The sequence below is a fragment of the Mercenaria mercenaria genome, chromosome 1 (assembly GCF_021730395.1).
Source record: "Mercenaria mercenaria strain notata chromosome 1, MADL_Memer_1, whole genome shotgun sequence".
Taxonomy (NCBI): Eukaryota; Metazoa; Mollusca; class Bivalvia; order Venerida; family Veneridae; genus Mercenaria; species Mercenaria mercenaria.
In genome coordinates, this window is record NC_069361.1 from 101,551,118 (window position 1) to 101,573,499 (window position 22,382).

The 22,382-nt window shown below is 32.9% G+C and overlaps 1 protein-coding gene across 1 annotated transcript in view; it reads right to left on the bottom strand.

The window, feature by feature from the left end:
• The window catches only part of LOC123563942 (uncharacterized), a 112,997-nt gene that overhangs the window by 53,931 nt on the left and 36,684 nt on the right, over nucleotides 1–22,382 (bottom strand). The window contains exons 19-40 of the mRNA XM_053526403.1: nucleotides 19,415–19,440; nucleotides 15,720–15,835; nucleotides 14,747–14,926; nucleotides 14,428–14,474; nucleotides 13,973–14,013; nucleotides 13,633–13,739; nucleotides 12,392–12,511; nucleotides 11,885–12,013; nucleotides 11,387–11,442; nucleotides 10,769–10,879; nucleotides 8,946–9,059; nucleotides 8,583–8,611; nucleotides 8,087–8,181; nucleotides 7,333–7,494; nucleotides 7,133–7,176; nucleotides 6,565–6,590; nucleotides 5,802–5,920; nucleotides 5,356–5,529; nucleotides 5,067–5,128; nucleotides 1,658–1,774; nucleotides 1,189–1,223; nucleotides 813–910 (exon numbers count right to left, since the gene is read on the bottom strand). Coding sequence (XP_053382378.1) covers nucleotides 813–910; nucleotides 1,189–1,223; nucleotides 1,658–1,774; nucleotides 5,067–5,128; nucleotides 5,356–5,529; nucleotides 5,802–5,920; nucleotides 6,565–6,590; nucleotides 7,133–7,176; nucleotides 7,333–7,494; nucleotides 8,087–8,181; nucleotides 8,583–8,611; nucleotides 8,946–9,059; nucleotides 10,769–10,879; nucleotides 11,387–11,442; nucleotides 11,885–12,013; nucleotides 12,392–12,511; nucleotides 13,633–13,739; nucleotides 13,973–14,013; nucleotides 14,428–14,474; nucleotides 14,747–14,926; nucleotides 15,720–15,835; nucleotides 19,415–19,440 — 2,008 coding nt within the window. The remainder of the gene's footprint in view (nucleotides 1–812; nucleotides 911–1,188; nucleotides 1,224–1,657; nucleotides 1,775–5,066; nucleotides 5,129–5,355; nucleotides 5,530–5,801; nucleotides 5,921–6,564; nucleotides 6,591–7,132; nucleotides 7,177–7,332; nucleotides 7,495–8,086; nucleotides 8,182–8,582; nucleotides 8,612–8,945; nucleotides 9,060–10,768; nucleotides 10,880–11,386; nucleotides 11,443–11,884; nucleotides 12,014–12,391; nucleotides 12,512–13,632; nucleotides 13,740–13,972; nucleotides 14,014–14,427; nucleotides 14,475–14,746; nucleotides 14,927–15,719; nucleotides 15,836–19,414; nucleotides 19,441–22,382) is intronic.

Genomic DNA, 22,382 nt, shown 5'->3' on the forward strand with positions numbered 1-22,382 from the left:
GTGACATATACGGGAAATGTGCAAATAATATTCTACATCAGAATTCCCGAAAAATTATCCCTATTAAGCAAGTGTTTATATACACGAAGGGTGTTATATAGTTCTGCAATTATAACAAAATAACAAAAAGGCTTGATGAATGATATTGAATTATTATGATTTATGTTTTTAATATATAGGTATTTCTTTGTTAGTGCGCCACCCAAACATCATGATCAACTTGCAAAGGAACCCGTTGTTAGATACGGGGCATCATCAGTACAAAGACTACAAAATTAGACAGTTAAGACGAACCTGGGATAGTGCGATTTAAACATGAACGCAAGACATAATGTAAAGTAAAGGTAGAAAATAACTATTTATTTACTGTAATTTCATTACATATCATAAAAAGCCAATGTGGCATGTCTTTTTTTTAGCACGGTGCAATATTTTACGAACATATTTCTGTTTAAAGGTAAGCTAAATGTCTCTTTCAAATTTCAATTTCATCACCCCTCGTTAAACAATTTAAGTCTTTCCACCTAGTTACTTAGTTATAAGTCTACCCGCTAAGCACTAAAAGGGATAGTGCAGATATACAGATCGTGCGGTCGTGGGATGGCCCTTATGTTCTCCGTGACGACTTGATAAAATACGTTGCCTTAAGTAATTTCGTCCTCTTACTATGATTCATGTGATGAAGGTTGTACAGTTACTTGCGAAGAACAGGTAAGCACTAGTAAAGAATCCGAATATTGGTAATCTGCCCGTTGTTACATTACCGAAAAGAACGAACCAAAACAAAACAAAACAAAAAAAAAAAAACTTACGTAATTCCTGGTTTTGAAATTATTTGGAACGGTATAGAACAAGACTGAGTTACAACACATTTCATCTCTGTCGGAATTGCAAAATCTCCGATGAACGTCTGAAAGTTAAGGTTTTAACTGTGGTAAATTATATGTCCTAAAATATACTAAAAATCTTTATTTTATATCCTATAGTCATAAATATTGGAATTAAATTGTTTCATATAAAATGAACCTCGTCATAGTATCTTGAATGCGTTTGTTAAATACTTACTGTCAAACGCTATATTATACAACAAGTAAAAGACAATGCTGCAGTTACATTATGCACGAAAAGCACGCTCATCGTTTATTTTATTTGTATATACTACATTAGCGGATAATGATGTCTGAATACCTGTTGCGCGTTAGTCATTGAACTGTTAACTTCAGCTGAAACAAAATACAACATTTTCATCCATAAAGTTCTTCAATCAAGATAACACAACCGGATGTCAATGAAAAGACAACCTATTATTCCTGTATACCATGCTACAAAACTGTATCCGAATTACTGTACTTAAAGTATTTCAGTGGATAGAAGCAATTAGGCAGTTCATTGCTGAAACTACCGACTATATATCAGAGGTATATGAAACCAAGTATCGATTTAGAATTACTTAATTTTCACAAAAGAATATAAATCGAGCTGTTCTATTTCCTAAGAATTGTTATGATTCGATTAAAAAAATAAGATAAAAATGTTCTTTCATCTTCACAATTTGTTGTTACAGTAACTGTATACAGATTCGGCAACAAATATGTTTAAACAATGGATGTTATTCTATGTGTTGGAAAAAATAAGTGATATATGAAGGACTGTTTACCTTTTTCGCAAGTGGTGCCTGAAAATCCCTTTGGACAAAAGCAGACAGGTTTTGCTGGATCATGACCATCACAGAAGCCGCCATTCTTGCACTCCAGATTCTGACAGCCTGTCTTTCCTTTGAAATGATCACTCATGGTATAAGAATGTGGCAAAAGTTATAGATATCTCTTTCGTATAATAACAAACATCATCAAGTATACCTTTAATACCCTGAGTTATTAATTTTGATATGAAATACGCGAAACTTACCACACTTTTTATACTTGAAACAGTTCACTTATTAAACATAAAACAGATCCATGTTTCCATATATTTTATCATGCAACTACTATGCAAAGTGCCTGATAACACTTGCTTGATATTTTATTTTGATATCAGATGACCTGATATCAAATTTAAGCTCCTCCCATACTGACGGACTAGTTTTTACATCAGTTTCCTTCCAGACTGAATTTTTATTACAGAGTCCAGTTTCGATGTTGCACATATTTTTTTCTAAGTAGATTCTGTAATCTCAACACATTTTCTTGAATATGGTTGTCTCTACATTTATCACACAGACTAGTACTGAATGACGTCATTGTGTAACGTTCATCATGACATCATAATGTTTACATGGATCGATTCTCGGAAAGGTTAACAATACACTTGACAATGTAGATACATATTTTTGATTTATACCTTATTTAAGGCATGCACGTTTTATTAAGTATAAGCTAAAGTATTTGTGATAATTACTATTTTTGGATCAGCTAATAATAATTCTCGGATCAGTGTAAATTTAGTGATTAAACTTTAAATTTTAGTATCTCTAACCTGAGTCCAGAAGTGGAAGTGAAATTCAAAGCTTTGGACATGTAGTTGTCCGAGTCAAATGTTTGATAATGTGGAAATAATGTATGTTCTGGTTTATTCAAGAGGATGATTTTTGATTTTTTACGCAGGTAAGAGGTTATAATTTCATTTTTATTTTTACAAGAATATCAGAAAGTCAGAAGACATTGTCGAAGCTGAATTCAATATGGCTGCCGTATTGTTTCGTTCAGATGTTTCAGGGGCGGATGAATTTTCAAATAAGCAAAGTATAAATTTATAATTTTTTTTTGCTTCATAATTCATATTTTTACGAAAATAGAGATGAGGACATATGTTGTTTTAGGCAGTTTGTATGAGTTTCATTATAAATAGAATTAAAGGCCACTGTTTTTTTTTTATATCAATGTTATCAGGTATCGGCTGATATTTAAACACGACGAAAAGGCTGTACATATTAAAAGCATAATACTGCTAAATATTGTTTCGATATTTAAAAGAAGCGCTATCAAAATGTACATTTTGTTCTTCTTTTTAGTTTTATAAAATACTTATACGTTTAATACATAGAATACAGTAAACCTTGAAAATATATGTATTAGTAACAAGAGGGCCATTATGGCCCTATATCCCTCACCTGAGTACCATTGCTCTTAATGATAAGATAAAGTTTTGACATAGATCACATAGGCATACACTTCAAATATCATCAAGATAAATATTTTCTTGTAACAGTCCCTTTTGACCTTTGGGTCACATACTAGTCATAGCCAATCACCATACCAAGTTTGAGGGTCCTTGGCTCAAATGCTGCAGCTTTTGTACTAGCATAACTATTCCTTACCACGGAAGACTTAAATAACATTTAAAATCAGTCTCATTAGATGCTGCTGAGGTATATTCATTTACATACAATAAAGGGAAGTACTTTGTCATAAATTAAGTCAAAAGTTATCTACCCTGATTGTCCGAGTGACCATCTGATGGCATAAATGACATTTCAGGCCAGTATCTTCATTGATCACTAAGACACACCCATTTTAATTTGAAACAAAGGGAGGTAATTAGACATAAATCAGTCCATAGTTATCTACCCTGATTGTCTAAGTCTAACTAATGACAATAATGAAATTTCAAATAAGTCCTATCGATACTTACTGAGATAAATCCATTTTTATTAAAATCAGGGGAGGTTATCATGCATTGGTAAATGCATGTAGAAGATAAGAGTACAAGCCTTAACAACAATATATGAGACAAGTAAGAAATAGTAGAAATTTCTTACCATGGAAGACATAAATAATGTTTCAAACCAATCTCGTTAGAAGCTGCTAGGTATATTCATTTAAATAAAAGATAAAGGGAGCTAATTTGTCATAAATTCAGTCAATATGTATCTTCACTGATTGTCCAAGTCCATCTGATGGCATAAATAAAATTTCAGATCAGTATCTTCATTAGTTACGGAGATATACCCATTTTGATTTGAAATAAAGGGAGGTAATTTGACATAAAATCAGTCCATAGTTATCTACCCTGACTGTCTGAGTCCAACTAATGACAATAATAAAATTTCAAGTAAGTCCTATAAGTACTTACTGATACAAATTCATTTTGATTAAAATCAGGGGATGTAATAAGATATAAAATAACTCCAGAACCTATGACTGGATCTGACAGATTCATCATGGAATCCAAATTTATTGTTGTTGAAGATATTTGGCAAGTTTGTATCAAATCAAACCATAAATGAAGTCTCTATATGACTGCACAAGTCCAAAATAGCAAAGTTTGGCCCTTTAAGGGGCCATAACTCTTGAACCCTTGATGGGATCTGGCCAATTTTCGAAAGGAACCGAGATATTATGCCAATACAAGTTGTGTGCAAAGTTTGATTAAAGTTGATTGCAAAATGTGATCTCTATCATGTTCACAAGCACAAAATAGCAAATTTTGGCCCTTTAAGGGGCCATAACTCTGAAACCCATGATGGGATCCAGCCAGTTTTCGAAATGAACCGAGATATTATGTCAATATAACTTGTGTGCAAGTTTATTAAAATTTATTGCAAAATGTGGTCTCTATCGTGTTCACAAGCCAAAAATGGCAAATTATGGCCCTTTAAGGGGCCATAACTCAGGAACCCATGATGGGATCTGGCCAGTTTTCGAAAAAAAAAAACGAGATATTATGCCAATACAAGTTGTGTGCAGGTTTCATTAAAGTTGATTGCAAAATGTTGTCTCTATCGTGTTAACAAAAAAAATAGCCAATTTTGGCCCTTTAAGGGGCCATAGCTCTGGAACCCATGATGGGATCTGGCCAGTTTTCGAAAGTAACCGAGATATTATGCCCATACAAGTTGAGTGCAAGTTTGATTAAAATCAAATACAAAATGATATATCTATCTTGTTCACAAGGAAATTGTGCCGTTTAAATATGTGAATAATTTTGCTGCATTATGATCTTTTATGTTTTCCTTTGATGCTTGAAATGTGAAAGTTATGCAGAAAAATAGACTATATCATCCAAATGAAATAGAAGTCTCTGAAAGCGCATTCTGTAATTATTTAACTTCACTTTAATGTACTCACCAACAGTGCTTGGATCTTTTACTGTTACGTTGAAACAACGATTTTCACCTTCGACTGATGATCTAGATTTGATGTAAATGTGCATTAACCACAGTTCAATAAAACAAGTAGGCACAGCAAAACAGTTTCAAACAAAACAAATATCTTTTCAAGGGAAAAGCAGAAAATTAATGTTATAACCTCTAATAGAAAATACATATAACACTTTCTAAAATATTTGCGCATTGGCAATGACATATGAAACTAAAACCATAAAACAAAATAAAACTGAAGCTGAAGTAAGAAATACCCTTTCAAGCCAACGGATAAGCAGAAATGCCTCACAGCGTTAACGTCAGTGTTTACCACGGAAACGTCTACTGTACAGTTACCGTTACCGGGTCCCCCTGGATTACAGTTCTCACATGTAGAAAACAGATGATAGTTAACAAAATCTGTCGGTGGATGAGGGTGAAATGTTATACTGAAACATATTTTTTAATTTTTGATAGGTTTCAACTTTAAACAGTGTTGCATATTACAATAACAATGTTATATCCAGACATTAAATTACTGATATTATCCTATGTTCTTTCAAGCATTACTATGCCAAATTAAAAAAAAATGTCATTGTCGGATGTTACTTCTGTATTAAAACTCAGAACCTATACTCAATAGCATTATATACTAGTAACATATTCTTCTAGAATTATAGATAGGAAAGAATGCATTACAATTATAAATACGAAATCATACCATTCATTTTCATTTCCGGTACCAGGCGTCACGTGATAAAGCACGTGGCATGGTTGGTCAGCCAGACACTCAACCTCAGTATTGGTAGGCATACTCGGTTCAATAAAGTGGGGGCGACCCTGTTAAAAATATGTACAAAGAAATATTCATTCTCTAAGCAGAAATGTAACAACTAATGAATCAACGGTATATTGTCATAACAATGTACAATTATGAGTTCTAGGAAAAGTCATAATGTCAGGCTTGTTTGCAATGCCTAACAAACAGCTCCCCAAAATATATGAAATTATGTTAAGAAAACGGTATTTGACTTGTTAAAATGTGTTCGTTTGTTTTTGTTAGATACTGACAGCCGCTTTCCGTCATCAGTGATAGAAGAAAAAAACCCATATGCCAATTTCATATTTTTTCAGTCATGTTTGACACTCAGTTAGACCCGTAGGTCTTTTTCAAGCCAACTGGATGATTCCGTCATATGAAATTATTCTTAAAAGACATGAGCATTAATATCTACATTTTATTAAGTTTTAGATCTTCGAGTCTTGGATCAAATGTTATAAATCTGAGTAACGAGACCGGTGTCAGAATGTAACATTACTGTTATAAAATTTCACAATTTGTGCAGCTAGATTCCTTTTATAACTATGATGTTTGGTACTGCAAAACAAACGGAAGTACAGCAACACAAGTCCTCTGCTTTGCCACTGAAAAAAATACCAGTTATAGTCTTCTATATATGTACTATACAACAGGAAAGTTTTACCTTGAATCCGTATATAGAAATTACGTCTGAAAAGAAAAACAAAACATACATGATTCATAGTTACATCATATCAAGATCGCTGGTTGGATATACTTTCACTACAAACAACTGAAGACAGATATATCATTGACATATATAGTCTAATACTAGTAGTCAATCATATCTGCAGTCATTTGTACTTCATATAAACGTTGTACAAAGGCGGGATGACGGAAACCTTAACCATCATACAGATTATCTAACAATTACATTATAGGTATGGCCCTTCCAGTACAAAAACTTAAACTAGAAGAGAAAGCCTTGAGAGAACACTGAACTCAATTAGCAAGTTCAAACTTTAGTGCAAGTGCAAGAAAACATGTTTCTAAACTGTAAATGTCCGTACGATTCAAGCATAATTATTTCCTGAATTAATGATTTTGTCATGACTGGTGTTCATGAGGAAGAAGAACACTAGAACTGCTCCATGCCAAGCTATATTGTTGTAGTCCTTAATTTACATTTTAATTCTCATTCTAGTTAACGCTTTCTAATTCCCAACCTTTTAACGAATAGCCAAAATGCTTACCAGATACAACTTTGACCTTGAAGCAAAGTTCGTCTTTGTTTACTCTGGAAAATAAATATATATAATGAATTTTTCTTCTTCTCAAATCCATAAAACGCCAATTAAATGCAATTTTTTCTAGGAAAAATCATGTTACTGAAAAATACTCAAGGACACACAGGACTTGCATTTCAAAACCGTTTAACATGTGATAAACTTACCCATTTACATCCTTCGTTTGAATGCACATATCCTTCTCACCTAACTCTAAGGGTTTTAATTTTATATTAGTCTGATAGCTGTTTTGTACTGGTGATCTATCCACAGTCTCTATTTCATCCAGTAAAAGTGAAGAATCAACATATCCCGGAGACACCGTCGGTCTAAAACAGAAACAAGTTTCTTGGGTTTCTAAGACATGGAATCAACATTGCGAGACAAAACAATTGGGTTACTCCATTGTTAGACAGATTAATGCTTAAGCAAAGTAAAAACTGCTTGTATTGTCCTACCATCATAACTATTAAAAACAAATGCTACTATATATTAAATTTTACTTTTCATTTTGCTGGAATAATACTTATTTCATAACTTCAACAATGAATATGTAGATAAAACTTCGATATTTCCTTTGAGTTTTTATACTACATTAAAACAATATAGTCTACTGTAATAAAATGTCAAACACATCCTATCGTTTATACATTTGGGTATGTATCAAAAAGGCTTGACACAAAGAAAACTGTCGTAGAAATGATGTAACTTATTAATATTAGAAAACCTCTTATTCGAAGGAAAAAATGTAAATCGAAAATATCCTATTTGAAAAGTTACACCTAAACCTTTCTATGCTTGATACAATATGATTTTTCGCTTTTAATATAGGGTTGTCATGAAGAGTTCGCCATCCCCCCTCCCGGTAAATTGCCATCTCTTCACTAGCTAATATTTTCGTATAATACTAGTAGTACTTACATTTGAGCAGACTGTCCAGTAAGGAGCAAGGCAATGCTACATTTCTGACGGATGACACAAGAGAACACAGACGGTTTTGCTGTGTCTGTGAATTCCTGTAATCAACAGTTTTAATTTCAATATCTATATTTATAATTTGTCTATTCTGACAAATTCAATGACAATAAGACCATTTGTTTTATCACATAAAACATTTACACAGGGTACACACAGAAGAAATTTAGTTAAACAGTCATTTCTAAATACAGCTATATACTATGTTTTAATTGTCAAAATGCCATAATGCATTCAGTCTTTATTCTGTAATAACTATCCTAATTTTATTAGAGTACTGGTATAGTAACCTATGGTTTGAAACTGATTTCCTTTTATATCGTTTTTCCAGTCTAAAGTCCATTATCGTTAAGACATGATCATGTTTGAAATTCCGATAAACAATTGTTAGCCACCACAACCTTCCATTGTGAAAATTAGATATAATTTAAGACTAACTTACAGCGGATAATTTGTTCAAGCTTGAAGGATCTGAAAACAAAATATTCATTAAATTGCTGTAACCAAAGTGTTATCCATGTTTAAAACATTATCATATTTTCACAAATCGCACACCTTCTAAAAATAAGCAAATTATTTTTTACGGATACGTTTTGTATCAGATCAAAACAAGAAAGTTAAGTGTCGGTGAGAGCCATAAAAAGGACAAAAATGAGCTTGTTACACTGTTTTTTAAGTAATATTTAAATTGAATGGTGGCGACATATGTAAACTGAATGAGCAAAGTCACGAAAATGACGCCAATGCTAATACTTTTTATGTAAAGCGAAAATAGAACAGTAACAGGTCACCATAACAGTCGTACCTTTATTGCAAGTTTGGCCGGAATATCCTGCCTTACAGATGCATGTATCCACTCCATTATTTGTTTGACAATAGGCTCCGTTTTGGCAATGGTTGTCTGCCGGCTGGCAGGGCCCTGGATAAAAAGAAGTGTCAATATCAAATGCTACAAAGATATTTTTTAAGAAGTTCGCTTAAAATGAAAAAAAAATAACTACTGCAAAAAGAAACACAACATATATGTCATATGATGCACTGTATCATTCGCATGTCTATTAGGAAGCTCGGAGACATATATGTTGTGACTCATTAACCCGTAGCCTAATGGCGGCAAGTAATTCTGCATTTGCGACCAGTGCAGACCAGTGACCAGCCTGGTCTGCACTGTTCGCCATTCAGTCAGTTTCTTTTTGGTAAGCACCCATTTTAAGAGTTAATGGTAATGTTTAAGTTGAAAGATGGACCATTTATTAAAGAAATTTAACAAGGTAAGGGTTAATTACTACTAAAAGGCATTTACATGTTGCACAAAAAGAATATAAGGTTGAAATTGACACAAAATACACAGTCAAAATAAAATGTACATAGCGAAGACAAAATAAAAAAGGCAGCACCGCCTTGCGGGTGCTGACGCTCATCTGATTTTTTTTGTATTATAGAAATATTGTCCTACCCATGATTTTCTAAGTCTAAAAAGGGCCATCATTCTTGCAAAAAGCAGGATAGAGTTATGTTTCTTGATGTACAGTGTCCACTTATGATGATGGAAAACTGTTGCAAGTTTTAAAGCAATAGCTTTGATAGTTTATGAGAAAAGTTGTATATGAGCAGGATGGAGTTATGTTGCTTGCTGTACAGGGTCAGCTTATGATGGTGAACAAGAGTTGCAAGTTTTAAAGCAATAGCTTTGATATTTTAAGAGAAAAAGTTGACCTAAACATAAAACTTAACCAAGAAATCTGATATTTTCTAAGTCCAAAAGGGGCCATAAATCTTGCAAAAAAGCAAGATGGAGTTATGTTTCTTGCTATACAGGGTCAGCTTATGATGGTGAACAAGTGTTGCAAGTTTTAAAGCAATAGCTTTGATAGTTTAGGATAAAAGCTGACCTAAACATAAAACTTAACCAAGAAAACTGATATATTCTAAGTACAAAAGGGCCATAAATCTTGCAAAAAAGCAAGATGGAGTTATGTTTCTTGCTATACAGGGTCAGCTTATGATGGTGAACAAGTATTCCAAGTTTCAAAGCAATAGCTTTGATAGTTTAAGAGAAAAGCTGACCTAAACATAAAACTTAACCAGGCAACGCCGACGCAGACGCCGACGCTGACAACCGCTCAAGTGATGACAATAACTCATCATTTTTTTTCAAAAAATCAGATGAGCTAAAAAGGCACACAAGTATGAGCGGCAAAACTAATTTGGAGAGTTTAAACTAACTGCACAAACATACACATTTATCATCTCCATATTATGCAATTATAAAGGGCAGTATAAATAAAATTAAACATAACAGGTGAATCCCTAACACGTAATGGTATCAAAGCAAGACATGTAGAATATATACATGTATTCATAAGATCGAAACGAAATTGTATGATTATTGATATGTGTTATTTTTCTATAAATACAACGATAACAGGTTACATGCAGGGCAGAAATAGCTTAAAGCATTCTTGAGAAACACGACTACTTTGAATACGTAAAACATTTTACATAATAAGCTGTATAGTAATCTTCGAATATTATAAAGATAAAGAAGATCCTCTTTTGCTTTATTCTGGTAATGATTATTTTTTACTTGTTTAAAATGTGAACTGTATATCAAGTTTAACTGTATACCTTTCTCGCACTTATCCCCATTGTAATTCTCAGCACAGATGCATTTAAAGTTGTTATCATCCGTGTGAAAGCAGTGGCCATTGTTTAAACATGGTGAACTGGAACAAGGATCTGTATAGCAAGTATGCAAAAATATATATTTTATTAATACAAAATTGAGTAATAACAATAACATTATCTGATATACAGACTGATCCGTCCGTAGGAAGTTCCCGTGTTAGATGTTCAAATAGCACGCATAATTAACACGAGACACAAAACACATAAATAACGAGAAAAAAACAACATATTTCATGAATAGATAAAAAACACTTATATGAATAGCTGAAAAACACGTGTATAAATAGCGGAAATATACAATGTACAAATAGCGGAAATACACACTTCATAAACAATGGAAAACACTTTTCATAAAAAGCTGAAAAACACCTTTTATAAAAAGTTGAAATTATTCGAAAGAGCATGTTCTGCTCTCCATTCTGTTTGTACCAGAAACACGACTGACCGTCTTGATAACGTTAAAAGACTTTATTACAAATTTAATAGAAGAAAAGGACAAAGATACGCTGGACAAGCTACCTTAAAAACATGATACAAGGTTGGATGTTATTGCATTACCTGATGTTGAATCATATATGTCTACTTTGTAACAGACTTGTTGAAAGTCAGTTTTTCTGAAATAAGACAAAACGAACAACACTAATAGAATTGATGTTTTCTACCTTTGCATTTACCAATAGTTAATTTCATTCTATACACCCTGAATATACAGTTCTTGTTCACGGGTTTTATTTACATTTATTTCTTTTTGTTCTTCTATTGCTCAACCAAGATCGACTAAACCATTATATTTCTTTTACGTTGTCTCATTCTGTCCCCCATCGTTAGGACAGATTGAGAAATTCTGTGCAAGGAATAGACAGAAAGCTTTTTTGTACATATGAATCACACCACAAAACTATCGTTTCTGATGTTGTGATACGTTGTTTACAGAAAGACATAAAAAATAACAGCATAATATAATTCTTTAATTATAGCGGAGGAACCTATACGGTAGAGAGAAGCTCGCAATATTAGGCAGTTTTTAATAGCAATAGGATGTGATAATATGCATACGCCGACTGAAAACATATATCCTTTTCCCCAGCACTTGCAAATGTGTACGATGCCTCAGTAACACAGGTAGGTCCACGTGGATGTGCTTTGAATACTGTCACGCCAGCAGTTGAAGAAATCACGTCTTCACTGAAATCAAAACAAAGGGCTTTCACACAGGGTGTTTTGATATAACGATTACCTAGAAACATGTTCTAAATCCCGACACACCAGTCAAAAATGACAAATGCAGCAATACATATTCATCTGTGAGAGCAGAAATTGTTTGTATTCGCAGGACTAATAACAAATATCGACGTAATTAAAGAAATTGGTGTGTTTGGTAATGTAGTAAAATTGATTACGAATTGCATCATGCATTCCATGTTGATATCATTCCGCCAGCTTTCGCTTTACGTCTAAATTTCACTTATTTGATTTAAACGATCATTTAACTGGGAAAAAAAACCTTGTATGCAACTGAAGTAACAAACATCTTACATATAGTATATGATATTTTGTATTTACCAACAAGGGTCGGCTGCTTTTGCACTACTGTCAGGGTCATATTCATCGTTGTCTCTATCATCTTTATCACATCCTATGAAACTTCCGGAAGTACCAGTGGATGTTGGTACGCAGGCAGGCCTTAAAAGAATTGATATAATTCAGTTTATTACCTGTGATTTAAAATTCAATGTATTGCAGGTATAATTTATACATACACGTAAGATTTGTTTTGTTTGTATTATTTTCTTTTTTTGTGTGTTTTTGTTGGTGTAACTATTACTGTAAATAATACTATTAAGTTAACGAATACTGATCTTTTTCTATGTTATATTTTATTTTAAAAATATGATATATTGAACAAGTGTGGCAAATGTTACATATAACGTCACAGAAAATGACTTTGACTTTTAAAATAATTACTGAGGACACTTGTTAGTTTTCTTTCAATTTCGAAAGGTCCAAGCACGACAACTCCTGAGCAACAAAGAGATAAAACTGGATTTGGTTATTAATATTATTAATTAGATAAAGTGGAAACAATTTATTTAGTAATTTTAAGTAATTCAAAGACAATAATTCGATATTGACAAATAATAATAATATAAAGATTGGCAAATTTTCTAAATGTGTATTAACTCCAGATCCACTGAGAAAATCAAGTTGGTTATCAAGCATAGCAAAGATATAATGCTCATAAACATTGTGACCACGTTTGGTGAACAGTGACTTAGAACATTTCAAATAAGACAGCGAAAACGTCACTGGACACAGGAAGGTCTAATACGGGAGTAGACACTCCATATCAGTCAATACATGTATCTGCATTACCCTGTCTCCATGCCTGTAAACATTAATCAGCTGTTAGCGATCGATATTTTGTTCATAGGACATTGGGTCTTAAACTAAATGGTTTCCACTCAGTCTTATCACTAGCTTAAACTACATGATAATTAATCTCCATGTATGTTGTACCTAAAGAACGCAATAAATCACATAATGATCTGCTGATGTTTCTGATAAAACCATTAAAACTAGCTGGCTAGAAGACATAGAGTGGAAAACGTTACTGGACGGAGTAAGGTCTAAAACGTATTAGTCGTTCAAGCTTGACACAACCCACCAACCATTCCACTTCGCGATTACATAATTCGTCCCATTTTCGCGTATAAAAATAAATTATTGCATCAATAGTTACCTATCATTTCAGAAACTAAATATTGATTTAATTCGTTAAAAAGCTGAATTAAAATCGTACAAACCGGCTAGATGCGATAGATGTGTACAATAAAACATGGCATTTCTCTCCACTCTTGCATAATATTCTGCTTTGGTCTTTCAAAGTCGGCTGAACAAATTGTATCCTTGCCTGAAATGTTTCGTTCAATTCAATGGGTTGACTTCAAGACATTTCCACTAGAATATATCTTTCTACAGTACGGACTTGAACATATCACATAAAATCTTTCATTTGAAATAACAAACATCATTTGTTTAATTGATATATACACACGATATTTTCTTTCTTCACCGAAACTATCTATATTCTTTAGAACTGATTACAGTCTTTTCACTTAAGAATAAGAGATCAAATGTACTTACATTTCTTTGTAAATATGCCAATGTTTTGGTGTCACTTTCAGCTAAATGAGAAAAGGCAAAGATAAAATTAAATGAACATTATTTTTATTATTCCGTTTCAATTCTTATTGATAGCTAATCAAAACTCTTACCACCTGTCTATGCATATACTTTTCCATTACTGTTATTATACGCTCTGAACTCGTATACTCTTTGCCATTACTTTGTTATTAAAAGAAAACATAAACAGATAAACAGTTATCTACGAGGTAACATAAACACAATAATATGAGAATTAAGGCTGACAAAATTAAAATTAGAATAAAAAGCAAATGTGAAAACCTGAAATAAATATGTATGAAAGAATGACAAGAAATTAGGTCACATTCAGAGAAAAAATACAGTTATTTGACTAATACTCTGGACAGTGACTCTGACGTAATGTCTTTGTCATAGAATATGTAATATTCACTTACGATTCGGCATAAAGCTGAGCTCATAACATGCCTTTGATGTTGAGGCCCTAAAATGATAAATGTACAGCTATTACTTTTACACTATATCTTTTTATTACATGTGAAAAGTGGTTATGCGAGTCAATAATAAGGGGAGTGTTCTTAAAGGATTCAAGAAATGACAGTTAGGGACTGTCGCATTGATTTTGAGATAAGATAAACCACTGTAAAAGAAATGACTTTTTAATATCAGTTAAACATATATTTAAAAACTATTGTCTAAACTTAACCAAATATGTTTAATTATGTGCATGCTGCTAATAAACGTTTATTAACTTACCCAGCTGTTGCATGGACACATATATAATGTGATTTTGTACTGTTAAAGTTTCCACTTATTGTTACATCTGTCGAATACATTGTAGAAATTCCGGGAAGAACGGACAACTTCGCTACTAGTCCGGCATTTACGTTGCTTTGTAACTCACGTGTGGTTTCAATAGTTATTTTCGGCATTGATCTGAAGTGTAAAAATACAAATTTTATTTGCTTATATCTATATAGCCTTGAATTGTTAGTATATTTAGAAAGTACGTTAAGCAACACATTGTTGGAAAACTCTTGAATCTCCTAACAGATAAAACACACAATGTGGACATCTGTCTTCAAATTAATTCTATGCCTTTATATGTACAGTTATTGAGGGCTACAAAAAGAATTCAATCACGCAAACATATCGTAAAAATACATCAAATCATTCACTACAAATCATATTACAAGGTCTTGAGTTACTGAAATCATTTTAATGGAAATCTTATTATGGATAAACCAATTGCCTTCACTTTCATAACATTTGTACATGTCGAAAGGTAGTGAAAAAGTTCTACACGTATCCAAGAAACAAAATTGAGCTTTATTTACCTGTTCACGAATTTTTTGGCTTGCAAAAAAGAATATACCTCAAGATAGATAATAATTATCAACAATTTCAACAGTAAACTCAAATTTTCTTGGTGGTCTCTTCATTTGCTCAGAAATATGTATCAACATCGGATGAAATCTTACGCTTATCAAACGTTTGTCTTTATACTCTGAATGTTTGCAAACTTTCTTGCTTTTATCGGACGGTTTATCCAATAGTTAACTTTTATGTTTGCATGGCACAAAATGTCGAGAATCGTTTGATACATGTATGACGTTAATTATAATCACTTATGAAATTCATGTCTTGTGCAATTTATCAATTCTAATTCAAATAGTAAACATTTAAGAGTATTAGAAAATAGTTATAGAAATATAAAAGCAATATTTACCCTGATTTCACTGCCAGATAAATTCGTGTTTTACATGAGGAGATTGTATCACCTTGTGTATAACATATTATCTTACTTCCATCATCCGATGAAGGAGAAATGATATCCACACCGGTCTGTAAAAGCAAAAATTGCTATATTAGATTTAGATCACTATTGTACAGTATCAAACGGTTTCAATTTGTTAATTGTTGTAGCATTTCCAAAATCAGATGTTTTAACATGTAGCTAGATATTAACCTTGTGTTAAGTCATATATATATATATCGACATATATATATATATATATATATATATATATATATATATATATATATATATATATATATATATATATGCTTCAGTCTCGTTTTTATTGTTCATTGCAGTGAACAATAACAAACGGCTACTTACCCTAGCTCCACCACCAAAAAAAGTGGTGATAAGGAAAAGAGCTGTCGGCATTTCCTTGGTGCAGCTATACCCGGTTTCAAATTGTTGAAAAACTGATAAGTACAATTTACATTTTGTTTTACTAGTATATTTCAATTGATAGAGCTTTTTTAAAAAACATGAGAATGTAGTGTCGTGTAACTACAGGTTATTTTTTAATTAAAAGTAATTGTGTAAAAATTTCATGTAAACTGAGATGTTAGAAATAAAGAAACCTCACTGAAAAGAAATATGCCGGTATATTTTGCAAGTGGTGGCGCTGTCGCATCAGTGGGGAAGCTAAACAATATTGGTGGCGCTTTGGCGTAGGGTTGTTAAATGAGTGACTATAAATAAGTAGTTTTATTCGTGAGAGATATATATGGAATGTTCCCACGGACTATTAATAACCTTTTCATTCTCATGTCTTAATGTTAGTTTAGAATTAAGAAAGCACGTGTACGTATAATTAATGAACGATAAAGTTTCGATTCACACACCGTGGCCGAGTGGTTAAAGTCGCTGACTTCAAATCACTTTCCCTTCATCGATGTGGGTTCAGCCGCATTCGGGGCGTTGAATTCTTCATGTGAGGAAGCCATCCGGCTGGCTTACGGAAGGTCGGTGGTTCTACCCAGGTGCCCGCTCGTGATGAAATAATGCACGGAAGAGCACCTGGGGTCTTCCTCCATCATTAAAGCTGGAAAGTCGCCATATGACTTATCATGTGTCGGTGTGACGTTAAATAATAAAAAAAAAACAGAAAGAACAAAAAAAAAAAAAAAAAAACAACAACAACTTTTTATATACTTTAGTACCACTAAGTTCTGCATACTCTGATTATCCATTGCAGATAGAAAGGAATAGTTCCAGTAAATACAGGTACACTGTGAGAAGAATATTCAATAACAACAAATCAGACTCCATAAAATATGCTATACAAAAGTGCTAAATTTGTTAATCGATCAAAAGATGTGTTATAAAAAGTGGTCACCTTCAAAACAGTACAACTTTGACTAATTGACTAATTATTTACTGTCAAATCAAAACACACTCTGATATTAAGATATGAGGCTTTGAAATGTAACTGCATTCATTTCAAGTACATGAAAACTCTGTCATTAATCAGGCAGATAAATCGACTAATTCCTTTATTTTGAGCAAAAAGAAATTCGAGAGAAAACCATTTCCTAAGTATAAGAATATTTTCTTGAAATATCTAATGTTGAAAAAGTAGCTTATCCCGATCACACACAAACATTAAAGAAAATGAGAAACAAATGTAGTCCGTATAATTACTTTTGATAATGTTGCATGTATGCTGTTTGTCGATGTTATAAAATGATTCAATGCCGATGACATTCGACACGGTACACACATTATGGATAGAGGAAATGTAATTTTGCGAACACTATTGTGATGATTTGCTATGCCCTGTTTAGTCTATTTTGTTTTCCTTTCTTTGATAGAAAATGTAATGTTCATATAAGAAAGAATGTTCAGATCTAAAACAATAAAACAGCAAAAGGCAAACCATACGTGACAGCACTACCACTTCTGTATAGTGCCATCACTAATGCCATTTCACCACCTGAAAAATAAGTTCAAATTCCTTTATTTATTAACTCAAATGTTTGCTTTTATAGGCATTATATATGAAGACGAACTGCATGCGCAATAATGTTTATATGATATGTCTCTGTATAGAAATGTAGTTGGAATATACACGTATATCAAAATACTCGAACATCCGTACCAGGAGAAAAGCTCTTAACGCCGCAATTAGCATAATATTTTAGAACAATTACAGTTAACCTGTAGTAAAAGTGTTTATTCTAGTCGGCACTACATTGTTCGATTTTCGAAATGTCTCATAAAAATTAAAATATAAGACAAAATGTATTTTCTTACGATTCCAAACCGGTGATAGCTACACCACAGACATGCCGACATCTCCTTTCCTCATCACCACATTTTGATAGTGGCGCTAAGGTTAAGAATTTCCCGAAGCACAGAGTCCAGCATACACAGTCAAGTGTCAAACATTGCAAAGTAAAAACTGTACTGGACAAATGCAACAAACGGTGGCTTCAAAAACTCAACAACATATACATTTTGAATACATATAATATACCAACTAGACGGCAAATATGGCTCTTTATCGCTCACATTAGTTAAGTTGCTTGCTTGAACAAATTTCTTTGCTAAAGGTTCAAAAACAAGAAAGTAGGTCAGTAGGTCATATTCATGGCCAATGAAAGTCAGCTTAAAGAATGGTGTGCAAAACTGTACATGTCATCCAAATTTCAAGGCTGTATCTTAAAAAATTAGAAAGAAAGTAGGTCAATCGGTCAAGGTCACAGTCGGGTGGTCCCCAATCAGGTTAATATCTTTTAACAGTCTAGGAAATATGATCTGATAATTTTTTAAGTATTTTTTTTATATAACTCAAATATCAAGTGACTCCTGGGACAGGGCCCCTTTTCACCTCAGGGGCATTATTTGAACACTCTTGTTAGAGATCAACTACGAAATTATACATACAAAATATCAAAAGCATAGGCCTTGAACTTTCAGGCAAGAAATTTTTTTAATTGTTTTCCTATATACGTCTATGTTAAACTTGGGACCCACAGTGCAGGGCCTCTTTTCACCCCAGGGCCATATTTTGAACAATAGAGGACCACAAGTTTTTCACTATATAAGTCTAAAGAAACAATGAGACCCCCAGGGCGGAGCCATATCATATTCTAGGAAGATAATTTCAACAATCTTGGTAGAGGCCTACTAGATGATGCTACATACTAAATATCAAAGCCCTAGATCTTATAGGTTTTGACAAGATTTTCAACGTTTTTCCCTGTATCAGTCTATATAAACCGTGTGACCCCCGGGGTGGGACAATCTTTGACCCTAGGGGGATAATTTGAACAAACTTGGTAGAGGCCCACTAGATGATGCTACATACCAAATATCAAAGCCCTAAGCCTTGCGGTTTTGGACAAGAAGATTTTTATAGTTTTTTCTTTCGGTTGCCACGGCAACCAGAGTTCTCTATGGAATCAAATTCTTTGAACAATTTTTAAAGAAGACCATCCAAGGATCGTCCCTGTGAAGTTTAATCGAAATTGGCTTGGTGGTTTAGGAGGAGATGTCGGACGGACGGACGACGGACGCCGAACGGTGAACGACAACAATAGCTAACCCTGAGCCTTTGGCTGAGGTGTGCTGAAAATTGAGAGCAAACCTTTAATGTTCAAATATAATACATTAATAGTACTTACGACAGATCCTGATATGTCACATGTCCCTGAAACAAAAATCCATTAAATGACAGCCTGAAAATATTGTTACAATTTGTGCATAAAATATGCAATTGCCAATGATACAAAATGCTCAGAATCAAAGACCCGCCCACAGTTTAGTATGAAATCTGCCAAAATTTTGAAAGAATGAAAAAATTACTATGCTAACATGGCTCATTTTAAAGAGTGATTCTTTACAAATACAATCCTCTATAAATGTTTTATGTTTGTCCGTTAAATTTAAATTCCATTTTGTAACTTTTTCTATCGCTCTTTTTTATGGAGTATCGAAACCTTTTTTCAGAACGTGAAATTGAAAGATGTAGATGAAATGTATTTTTGACAATTTTCCCATCCTAGGATGTAAAAATCATTCAATTATGTTTGTCTCTGTTATTGGAAATTCTATGTGGCAAGTTGAAATTAATGGGTGTCAAAGCTTGACTGGTTTATGTCATATCTGTCTAGTAGAAAACTAACTGTATGTGTCAATAGTGTTTTCTCAGAACACAAACTTATTACATGTGGTTTACCTCAGGGCAGTATTGTAGGCCCTCTCCTTTTCCTATGTTATGTTAATGATACGGTTATCAGTATTGACCATGAATGTAAATTAATTTTATATGCTGATGATAGTGCTATATTGTTTGCGCATAAAGATCCAAAGGTAATTTCTTTGAAATTAGGGAAAGGTTTAGAGTCTTGTTCAAACTGGCTGGCTGGTGGATAATAAACTGTCTCTTCGTCTTGGCAAAACTTAATGCATTATCTTTAGCTCAAAACGCAAATTAAAACTAATAAATTAATTTTAACACTGTTTGTAATGGATATAAGATTGAGACCTCTGAGTCTGTAAAATATTTAAATGTCACTATTAACAGCTCATTATCAGGAGAAAGCATTGTTAATAATATAATAAGTAAGGTAAATTCAGATTTTTGTATCGACAAGCAAAATGTTTAGACTTTAATACCAGAAAGTATTTATGCTCTACTTCTGCTTTGATTCAATGTCATTTAGATTATGCTTGTACTTCCTGGTATCCAAACTTAAGTAAGTGTCTTAGAGATAAGTTACACATTTGTCAAAACAAGATTGTTAGATTCATAAACGGCATGGAACCGAGGGAAAGCGTAAATCAACTTAGCCTGGCTAAAATGCCATTGTTGAATGTCGAAAATAGAAATAAGCAGTTACGTTTGAACCATGTATTTAAATTGTCCACGACAAATGTCCTTAATACATGAAATTTTGTACCTGTCAGAACTGTTCACTCTTATTCTGCAAGGGCCAATATGTACAACTTTGTTCTAACTAAATAATTTGGGAAAGAAAATATCTTTCAGTTTTAGTGCAATAAAAGATTGGAATTCACTTCCAGACGGTCTGAAGAAATTAACTAAGTTTAATCAATTCAAACTTTCTGTGAAGAAACATCTTCTAGATTTAGCTGTGAGAAACTGTGTGCATTGTTGACATGATCCAATACATAGTTTTGTGTTTTCATCACATTGGCTAGTTAATTGTGTTTAGGATCTACAAATATATTATAGAAACAGTTTTAGTTTCATAGCTTCCAAATCCCAAAGTCTATTTTAATCTTTTTGTCTTGATGTGCTAAATATGTATGTTTTCATTAACGTAAGTATATTTAGCCAAGGACCCCACTGAAAATAAGCTTTCTAGCTTTCATGGGCCACCCTAGGTTACTACACACTGCTATAATATATTCATGTTGCTTCCAGTTTGAACTATCTTAGTCTAATTATAATATAAAGGTACACATAGTATTAAAAAGCCTAGCTGTTATACAAATAACTTTGTGATCTTAGTTAACTAGTTAATATGTGTTTTATTGATGTGAAACTATAACATTTTAGTCACCCAACTACTGGAAAATTTAACTTAAATTTGTGTAAATGTATATGTGTGGTTAAAAACATCTATCTATCTATCATTTGTGAAGTTATTCGTATTTGAAAATCCACAATCCAGTCTGAAATAAAACTATTTCAAATCTGACTTGATCTCGGATAGAGTGGCCTTGGTTGTACACTATGCACTAAGCATTGATCAAGTGAATTTTTGATGCTAGTTGTTACGAAAATCACTCCAGCGGTTTACAAGAGAGAAGACACGAAACTCAGACACCGATGAAGTGACTTCCGTCATATCTGATTATCGCCGTATTTTATGTGGTTTAAAATAACACTAAAAGGAGAGAACACTTGATATTTCTCACAAAAAGCCGGCCATGTATAATAGTAATTTTATGATATTTAGTATACATTGATATATGGTACGTATTCACTTCAATATTGTTCTTACAACATTATGTTCCGGTGCTGTTTTTCTGGACTATTAAAGGAATGGATGTATTTTTTTTTTTTTGCTTTACATACTTGTAAAATCCAAAACCCAAATACACATCCGGACGGCCGTTATCAGATATGTATACTTCGGTTTCGGGTTTTACGAGTGTTCTAAACCAAAAAATATGACATTTATTACTTATGTTTCTTTTTATAGTCATCGTTTTCAAATTATTTCAAATCTCTGTAAAGGCAGTATAAATAAAAAGGGGAAAAGTAGTCCTACATCGGGAGCAATTCAAAAGTTATCCGAATAAATTTGTTTTACACACTTGTAAAACAAATCTGTTAGCTAATCAAACTGAAGAAAACGGTCTTACAATAGTGCGCCAAACGTAATGTCATACTTTTATGATGTCAGGTTAATTGACGTCATGACGTCATACATATGTTTGTATATACTGTAAGTTTGTCCGAAGAAGTATCTTAATATGAAAGGCGTTGCTAACTTGAGTTGTCTTCTTTCTTTAACCATAACAAATATATTTAAGAAAATACTTAAGTTTGTTATATCATTCCGAAATAGAGAGATCATATTTCAATTGCGTGATTGAATTTAAAATAAGTACTGCAGA